The 9811-nt window shown below is 32.7% G+C and overlaps 1 protein-coding gene across 1 annotated transcript; it reads right to left on the bottom strand.

The window, feature by feature from the left end:
- Positions 1 to 499: 499 nt before the first annotated feature.
- LOC131675074 (ATPase family AAA domain-containing protein 2-like) lies at positions 500 to 9599 on the bottom strand. Its single transcript, XM_058953916.1, has 15 exons — positions 9022 to 9599; positions 8249 to 8456; positions 7680 to 8184; positions 7405 to 7582; positions 7262 to 7337; positions 6464 to 6707; positions 6163 to 6377; positions 5776 to 6068; positions 5209 to 5708; positions 4938 to 5124; positions 4291 to 4769; positions 4035 to 4220; positions 3605 to 3640; positions 2361 to 3258; positions 500 to 2228 (listed from the first exon to the last, which is right to left on the bottom strand). Exons 1-15 carry the CDS (start codon positions 9025 to 9027, stop codon positions 2139 to 2141), a joined length of 4101 nt encoding a protein of 1366 aa, XP_058809899.1. The 5' UTR covers positions 9028 to 9599; the 3' UTR covers positions 500 to 2138.
- Between the last annotated feature and the right edge of the window lie 212 nt (positions 9600 to 9811).

Genomic DNA, 9811 nt, shown 5'->3' on the forward strand with positions numbered 1-9811 from the left:
TACCTTATCTGAATGTAGAATTTCCCGCTCTTTCCGAATCCAGGGTCAGAAATAGGGGTTCCTATTAAAAAAACAAAACTGACCTTTAAATAATCTTGAAGGTCACACTTAAGGTCACATTCAAGGTCACCAATCAATTCCTTGTAAAAATTCGAGAATGACCTTGATCATTTTGAAAAATCACTTTGTCTGGAAAATTTTTAGGTGTTTCCGAACTTTCGGACACCCTGTATATAATTATTTATATAACTATATTTCTAAATTAATTTCCACCAAACGTTTTTACGGCAAATATAGTCGTAAAATTCCCAAGCCATAAACTTACATAATTTAACTTTATCAAAGTAGATCAGACAAACAATGAAATACTTCGCATTAACGAAATGCAGTTAGCGTATAGGTAATAAGATAGACCTTTACAATAGATAGAGATGAAATACCACGCGTGGAAAATTTTATAAGGATGTCAATAAAAAAATAGGCACAATATTTACGAAATTTCAATTTATTAGCGATGGTGTATTTTAATTGTAAATTGTACCAACTTACATTCACGTTAAAATAAATAAGGCAATGTATATGCATCTTTTGCGATAGTATGCTTCTACTTTATTTCTGTTCTAGCCTTGGAAATATTTTTATTTTGTTTCATTATTTGTACAAATACACAAAACTATCACTTAATAAATTAAATATAAATCACGTAAAAAATCAAATCAAAAATATATGAAACAAACGAGCGATTTATCGAACGTCACAAATCACGTATTATCTATCTCTCTAGAAATTCTACATCAAGTAGATTTCTAATGACGTCTTTTAAGGCTCTTCCATATATATTTATACCAGCTATATTAATAAAAGTTAATCCTGCCACGAATATACATCACAAGGCCAATGAAATGATATAAAACGATGTACGGTGACACAAAAGTACTGTAAATAAATTCCGGCTCATCTCTTGCATTAGTTTCATCAAAAACAATTTTTCAACATCAACTTTTAGCGTTATTGAGCTATCATTGTTTATTTAATCTTGTTGATTCTGAGATTTTATTTTCTTTCAACCGTAAATTTTATAACGATTTCTAAGAAATTGTTAGAGACAAAATGAGCTGAAATTAATTTATCATTATATTTTTATCATTCTAATTTATTGATTTATACCGTTTTTTCGACGTTGGTCCATCAAAATTAGAGCAAAGATTATCTATTATTTATATATTTATTGTTTTATCTGAAGAAGCCTTAAGAGACATTTAACAAAATTAGATGGCAAGCTAAACATGATCAGATCACATTTACCATAAAAAGTTCAACAATGATTCAAACGTGTATGGTTTACAATTACCGAATCGGTAGTATTCATTGGTGGAAGCACTTTGTCTATCAACGGTCAGAGAAGTTTTTTATTCACAACATTAATTGTTTTACTTTTGAATTTAATACATTCAATATAATACTCAACACTTTTCAATTTCTATCTCGATTGCTCAAATTATTAACGTGTTCATTTTCTGCATGTAATTACTGTTACGGTTAAAAGCTTCTTTTTAGAAAAATGATTTAATTTTCTTTTTTGCATTTCACGTTTTGTACTATATTTAAAGGTAAATTATAACGAACGATTTGCGGCATAACATTATGTGATTGCCTACTGTATAACAATATGAAATCCTTCTTTTTTGATAATTATTGATGACTCTAGAATAAATAAAATTAGTTTCATAGAATATTAATGCAAGTCATGTTATGATTATTTGTGCCAAGTAAAACGAGCATGTTTGAATGTTATGGCTAGAAAAATTGTAAATGTAAAAGAAAATAAAAAGCTTTATAGCGTATAAACTACAAATCCATACAAAACTTGTCTTGAATTGATTTTATCAGATTGTTGACAGACACAAACCCTCTACCTACTTCTTAAGTATATATGCATCACGTCTCTATGAAATATAACAAACCTCACTTGATCGTGCTTTAAACGACTCTTCATTTTCACAGAAAATTTGGCAGTCGTAACAACTTTAAAAAAATTTAATTAGCGATTGTGACTCGCGTATCGATTAAGTATGTTAAAATAAGTTTATTGAACTTTCTTATATTCTTATATTGAAAGCTAAAATAATCTATCGATCTTATGAATATCTGTTTCGTTGGTTGCGGACAAGTCTATCGTTTTCCACAGTGTTGTGTTTCTCAAATTGTTTTACGTCTTGTAGTAAATCCTAAAAAAATCAAAATGGTCGTCAGTCATCAATGATTGTATGCAATTATTATAGATTAGAATTCTAATTTGTTACTGTGTACTGTTAAAATATAAATAAGCGTGCAAAAATATTGATTTTTAATTTATTTACCTTTGGCAGTGTTTTCCTATCGTAGGTGCGAGAATATTGGCCCACGCGTCGACTTAATTGTACATAAATATCGCATAATAATTCGATTGGGAAATTTTCAGTAGCTTGAACTGTATACAGCAGTGCATTTTCCAATTCTTCTCTGTCAACCAGTATTTTGTTGCATTCTTCGGGATTATTTGACAGACTAGAATCGCTATCGAAGGTAAATGAAAGTTTATCAATTTGCTGATCTTCAGGTTTCAATGAAGATCGAGAACTATCTTCTTGTTTATCGTCTGTGAATGTTACATCCATGCTCTCGCCATCATTGGAATTCTTTTTTTCAGCTGCTTTTCTCTCAATAGCTGTATCAGACTGATTTAGGCGATTTTCCTTTGTTGATTCATTTTGTGAATCATTTTCTGTATCAGTATTGTCAAACAGAGGTATATGGCCATTGAGAACACACTGAACCTCTGTTTCAAATTCTTGAAATTTATCTAAATCGACACTTTGCCCAGAAGCATCAGCCGAAGTTGGTTTTTCCTTGTTACTATCGTTATGAACGCTGTCATCAAATGAAATTTTCTTTTTCTTATGGGGTTTCTTGACATAACCGCGTGCCCAAGCAGGTATTTTGCGTTTTCTTGAACTTGATAATCGTTTACCATTCACCACGATGGCATTGTTCACAGGAGTGTCTCTCTTGTCGCTCTTCTCAGTATTTTGAATAGAATCAGCCTTACCATTCTCTTTTTTATTTACATTATTACTTTGCTTATCTTTATTCGTACGATTCTCCGATATTTCTCTACATTTGTCTTCAAAGTCTGAATCCAGTTCAGCTTTTATCAGAGCGTATGCATTATCACGTAAGGAACACGCTCTATGTCTAATTAATTTGTCGGCAGGATCTCTGTAAAATAATAATTTCATCAACTCATTACTTTAAGTATCCTATAAAATGCCATTAATTAGCAAATTTTACTAAAAAACAGTGGTTTTCAATAAGCGTCTTTAAATACATTAGATATCATAAATAACAAATCAAGCTAGGTTTTGTAAAACAAACTAAGTTTTTCAAAAAGTTATGTTATGCTCGTTTAGTCAAGTAATGATTTTTTTAAGTACCAATACTGACGTTTCTGAGTATAATTCAATTGAAAACCACTAAATATCTACAGAACAGCGACAAACACCAACAGCAAAATAGAACAATAATTATGACAACGACAATGGTTAAACTGGAAAGACTCAACTACCTCTTCATTATTCCAAGGGAGGGCCTATCACGCAAGCTGACATGGAAATACAACATGAACATCAGTACCAATATATCATATAGTGAACTAAAGTGTTTTTACGTTTTATATGTAGATGCAATAATGGTGGTAAATTGTGCTTAAGTTCATCATTTTAATAAATATGAAAATCCAATAAAAAAACAAAAAAATAAAATAAAAAATAAGCAAAAATAAAAAGATAATTTATTTTAAAAAAATTTGATTTAATAAAATAAATAGAATTGCATATTTTTTAATGATTTGTTGGTTAGAAAAAAGGGTTTAGTAGAAGTTTTTACTCCCAGAAAGAGTGCTGTGTAGAGATAAAATATTGCTTATGATATTGTTTTACAAATATTTACATCTGCAATGGAATAATATTCAAGGAATACTAATCCGATACTCTTACCTATCTGGATTATATTCCAAAGCATTGCGGCATATAAGATCAATGTCATCTAGGAAATCTCGAGCACATAAGTAACAATGCATGTCGATTTTTGTCATCATTGTTTCAAGATCCATGGGTTGTTCAATAATATCATTGTAGTCTGGAACTTCTTCTGTATCTACTGGCTTGGTAAACATAAAAAATCTAAAAACAAGAACACGAAATTACTATTTGAAAAATTGTTGTTCTCATAAAAACCAACAACTCAACTTACTGCCTGTTTCTTGCCAGTTTAGCACAAATTTCTCTTAAGAAGATTCTTAATTCTCTCAATGATATTTCTTCTTTCTCAAGTAAGGCTCTTCTTTCTTCTTCAGTCAGCTTCTTTGGCTCAGGGTCTGGAGCAAGTGGCAATTCTTCAAGTTCTTCAACAGTTTTTTTCTTGACGTAAGGAGATTGGAGACTTTGTGAAGTAAAAATAGGCTTGAAAAATTTGGATCTCTGTTCTTCCGTTGTGCGATTTATTGAGAAAACTTCTCCTCTAAGTGTACTAAATAAATTTTTTAGTTGATCAGGTAATTCTTCGTAAGTGGCTTCAGTAGTAGAGAGTATTAAAATCGGCAAAGATGGATCGAGTGCAGCAACACGACAAAGAAAAACAGCTTTAACTGTTTCCGGTACTAAAGGCCACCATTGATCAATTGATGATATATAAATAATGGACGGTACATTTCTAGATGCCTCATTAAATACCTATAAAACGTTTAAAAAGTTGTTTAATTTTAAAGAAAAAAACCAATTTTGAAGTATTGCGCTGTATTTATAATTTTATATTCATATATTTTTTAGTGTTAAGAATCTTTACGGTTATGATAATTCGATTAAATTATTCATAAGTTAACTTCACTAAAACTTGCTTACCTGAACACAAGTTTCTTCTGGAGATCTTGCACTTTCGGCGAATAGAGTACTAACGTTTAAACTATGTACAGGAAGATGTTCCATATGATAGATGACAGCTTTTGCTAATTGTGGAGCTTGATTCTTGGCCATATTACCACTAGTAATTAAAATTCGGGGACGGTGAGTACCTTTTGTTATTTTTAGCCTGAATCAGTAAACATTGTGTAATTTATAAATGAACTGTAATATTTTAATATAAGAATAATTAAACACATCACAGTCAACGTACTTTGCAAGCGTTTGATCGATACCGTGTGGAAATATCTTCTTGACTGTAACCAAAAGTTCCTGTAGTGATACATCCAAAAGAGGTTCGATAAAAGGTACTAATCTTTTTCCAACGCATGGAGCTACACGATGTGATGCAGGAACAAGAAGTGAGCTGGCTTTAATAAAATCAGTTTTTTTCACCTCGACTCGTTCTGGATTCAGTAACAATCGATTATTAGTCAAATAAATTTGAGGATATGTTCGCTTTAATCCTTGTATGACAGCTTCAGTGCAAAGAGCTTTCAAATCTGACCCGCAATATCCAGTGGCTTGATCAGCTAATGCTTGTAGCAAATGATCTGGCGGCGGATTTTTCCACTTTTTTATGTGAATTTTTAAGATTTCTAATCTTTCTTTCGTTGCTGGAAGCGGAAAAAATAATTCTCTATCAAATCGACCAGGTCTTCGTAATGCTGGATCTATGGCATCTATTCGATTTGTTGCTCCAATGACGATGACCTATTACCATGAAAATATTTGTATTGATAACATCAATTATAAGTAATTCTTAAATCTAACTACTTACTTCTCCTCTATCACTGAGACCATCCATTAGTGCTAAGAGAGTAGAAACGATACTTGCATGAATTTGATCTTGTTTAGTACTTCTTACTGGTGCTAAACCATCAATTTCATCAAAAAATATAATGGAAGGTTTCATTTGCTGCGCTTGCTCGAATAATAATCTTAATTGGCGTTCAGATTCTCCGACCCACTTTGTTAAACAATCTGCTCCTTTGCGCATGAAAAATGATACTTTTCGACTGCCCTTACTACATTCGTTAGCTAAGGCCCTCGCTATCAAGGTTTTTCCAGTTCCTAACGATTTATTAGTAAGTATGTGAGTAAAATTATATTTCGGAATCAATTACGTGAAATTCATTATCTATTAAATCAATAAATTAATTAGCACCTGGTGGACCATGAAATAATACACCTTTTGGTGGTGTTACGTGAAATCGATCAAAAACATCTGGATACATCATTGGAAACACAACCATTTCTTTAAGACAATGTATATGAGACTCTAATCCACCAACATCGTTGAATGTAATATTTGTGTCTACTGTAATTGGACTAATATCTGCTTTTTTATCGGAAGGCCCTCCTTGAGGTATAGATGTTTGCCTGAAATTAAAAAATATATTTAACATTTACAGACATTTTATTATTTTATATTGAATAATTTTGTCAAAAAACTTAGCAAACTATACCTGGACTTCTTATTTTTCTTCTTATCGTAACGTTGTGGCTCTGAATCACTTGAATCAGTACTACTAGAGCTTTTGCTTCTGTGCTTACGTCTTCTTATGGAATTGCTATAAACACTTCTGTACACTCTAATTGATCTTCGTACAGGTTCCATATTTGCTTGAAATCTATCTACTGTAGGCTTTTTCTGGCGCAAACTATATTTACGTGGACCAGGTGTGTCAGAAGACTCACTCATCTCACTATCTAATGAATTATTCAGAAATAAGTAAATTAATTACACACACGCGCGCACGCACATACACGAAATTTAAAATAATATGATATAGTATCAGTCGTGTTTTAAAAGTAAATTTCAACACACCATGCGAAAAGTACGAATTTGCTGCATGCGTGGCGAAAAACGTGCATCAAACGTGCAGCAAAATCGTACTTTCCGTATGGCGTGTTGAAATAATACATTTTGTAATTAATATGACAAAGCAGATTCTTGTCTCGTGTGAGACGTATGCCCGAGCGAAACAAGGGGGGAAAGTCAGACGATACGAAAACCTCTTGCCCAAATTTATATAGTATTTTTTACACGAGGTGGAAAGTTCGATTTTGAACGCATTTTTTTGGCTGAGCGTACGAGAAAGTCGCACTTTGCGCATGGCGTGTTGAAAATGTGTATAATACAAAGAGATGATAACTAAATAATAAGTATCTGATTATTTTCCAATGATTTGTTTTTAGAATTTCTTTTCATCTCCGCACTTTTAACATGATATTAAAACAAAAAATATTCCAAACAATCATACCTGCGAGTTGCCGATTTTGAATTCTTTGTGATGTTCTCCTAGTTCTTTTTACTCTTGAATACATATCTTGGTAGCCCTATAACAAAAAGATTAGATAAAATAACATGTCTAATCAAATAACATGCATTTAACAGTTTACTAACATCATTTTCCGAATTATTTTCTGCTTTTTCACTTTCCTGAGAATTATCATCTTCTTCATCAGCATCGTTTTCTTCATTTGGTTCCTGTTTTGGTTTCTCGTCTTTCTCTGCATGGCTATTACTCAATCTTGTAACAGGTCCTTCTCTTGTTCGGAAAGGGCTCTCGGATTTATTTTGCCTGTCAACCAAAAACCATGTGCATAATTTAGAAAACTTTACAGGTCAATAACATTTTAAGTATATAATTTTAAATGTATAATCAAATATATAATCACCGTTGATCTTTCTCTTCATTAGTTGACTTATCATCGAGCTTATCTTTCAGTTCATTTTTATTATCTTTCAAATCTTTGTCAGATCTTTCGCGATCCCGTCTGTCTCGTGATACGCGTAAAGTAATATCATCTGATCGATCATGATCTCGGTCACTTCTTTCACGGAGTCTACTTCTAAGTTCACGATCTCTGTCGGGTCGACCTCGATCTGGACGCTCACGAAGAACTCGTTCCCGGTCACGTTCAGGTCGCTCCCGTAACTCACGATCTCGGTCTGATCGTTCTCGTAGACGCTGTCTGTCTCTAAGCTCTCGACTTGAAGTATGATTGCTGTGATTTCTTAGATGTCTTGGAGATGTTTTATTTTGTACATGATTCACTCGTGATCTCATTGGCATTTGACGTCTAAGCCTGCGAGGTCGTGAAGTATCTTCATCTATCATTTCTTTATCAGAAGATGAAGCGTCTTGCTTATACATTGGGTATCCTTTCAATGTTTGAGTTCCTAAAAATGAAACATGAGTATATAAATTTGTTATTTTATTTGTATTTAATTTCAAATTGCTTACCAAATATCCAACTAGTATTAAGATTATCATAAGTCTGTGATTTGTTTCGAGTGCTACGGCGTACAATTGAACTGCTTTGGTCTAAATCTTGATTGGAAGTGGAATGTGATCTTAATGTCCTAGGGCCTTTCAACATATGGGGATTAAATATTTCTCCTTCTGTATCTTCAGTATCCATTGAATCCAAAGCATCGTCATCAGTCATGATCTGTGAATTGAAAATCTTTTAATGTTCAGATTATTTTAATTTCACATGTTCCTTAGAAAAAAGATTCTCATTTTTTATCATCCATTGAACTAATGTTTTATCTTATTTTGCTTATTCAGATATTCTTAAATTAATGTAGAATTTAATTTTTTTTATCACACCAGTATACAATCATAAATAATTATAAATCACATGTATAAAGAATTTGTACAGCTTTATCAGCCATTAGTATAAATTAAAAGATAATAAAAATAGCACTTTTAGTTTGAAGTGAAAAAATTATTCCTACAAAATAACACAAATGGAATATCAGACTAATATGAAAATACATTTGTGTATTTTGGAAATACTGGGATCGGTTGAGGTTTTAAACAGTGGTACACACAAGTGTTTGCTTATTACAAGAAGTAAAGTAATTGAATCAAAATATGAGTGACCAAAAATGAATGTAAAGACCCACGTTTCAAAAATAAATTTGGATCTGAGATAAGCAGGGGGATGGAGGTAACAAAGAGAGACAAAAAAAAGAGATAAAATAGTAGATACAATTTAACTCGTATAATACCTTCATCTGTTCGTTTACCCAGTCTTAATCAAAAGTTAAATTTCTTGATAACTGCAGTAGAACACTCTAGCTGAGGGTCTGACTTGTCACATGTGCAGCAATGCACAAGTAAATAGCGCAATCACATCCACAGCCCGCCTGCACACTGAGCGCTGTCGCACATACCTATGGCAGCACAAACAAGCGTCGGTTTTCCTCTCTACCTTGACTCTCTTTCCTTCGACTTTTCTCGACTTCCCAACTTTGCTCTAATAGTCACGTAGTCCACTTTCCAAATGCCAAATGCGATTCGCTTCGTTTTCACTCAACTACGCTACTGCTTACGCACGCACCCCTTCGTGAGAGGGGGAACAACTATATTACCAGAGCAACGAACATGACGAGTTTATTCATTTTTTACTGCTTGGCTCTGTTAATTATTGGCCAGCACTAAACATACAAATAATGTATATAGATTCACCTTTTCAGTGCGAGTCATTGCACTTTGTATTACTTTCTGTGAAGTAAAAATTTGCACGTCACTCGCAAACCCCAAGCGTTTCGATGCCTCGTCGCTTGACGCTTACTTGCCGGTCCTCATGCAGACAATACTACATATATGAAGAGCTGAAGCAGAGCTAAGGCCACCGTTCAAATAATAGTCCAGCCTGACCTAACCTAGATAACATATGATTATCTATTTTTCATCTGATTATCTAGATGCGGAAATTTTCTATCGGTTAGACCCTGACACGAAAATAATTGATTTTTATAAAAACTGAAAAATGATAAGTAATTAGTTTCAGTTTAA

The sequence above is a fragment of the Phymastichus coffea genome, unplaced genomic scaffold, assembly GCF_024137745.1.
Source record: "Phymastichus coffea isolate CEN01 unplaced genomic scaffold, Cenicafe_Pcof_1.1 PCOF00016, whole genome shotgun sequence".
Classification (NCBI taxonomy): domain Eukaryota; kingdom Metazoa; phylum Arthropoda; class Insecta; order Hymenoptera; family Eulophidae; genus Phymastichus; species Phymastichus coffea.

Bases quoted from the DNA above. Each gene is read 5' to 3' on its own strand.
- LOC131675074 (XM_058953916.1), bottom strand. The intron at 7,583-7,679 runs GTGATTATATAT...TTTGGTTGACAG, and splicing joins AATGAAGAGAAAGATCAACG to GCAAAATAAATCCGAGAGCC. The intron at 3,641-4,034 runs GTAAGAGTATCG...TTTCCATGTCAG, and splicing joins TTGGAATATAATCCAGATAG to CTTGCGTGATAGGCCCTCCC.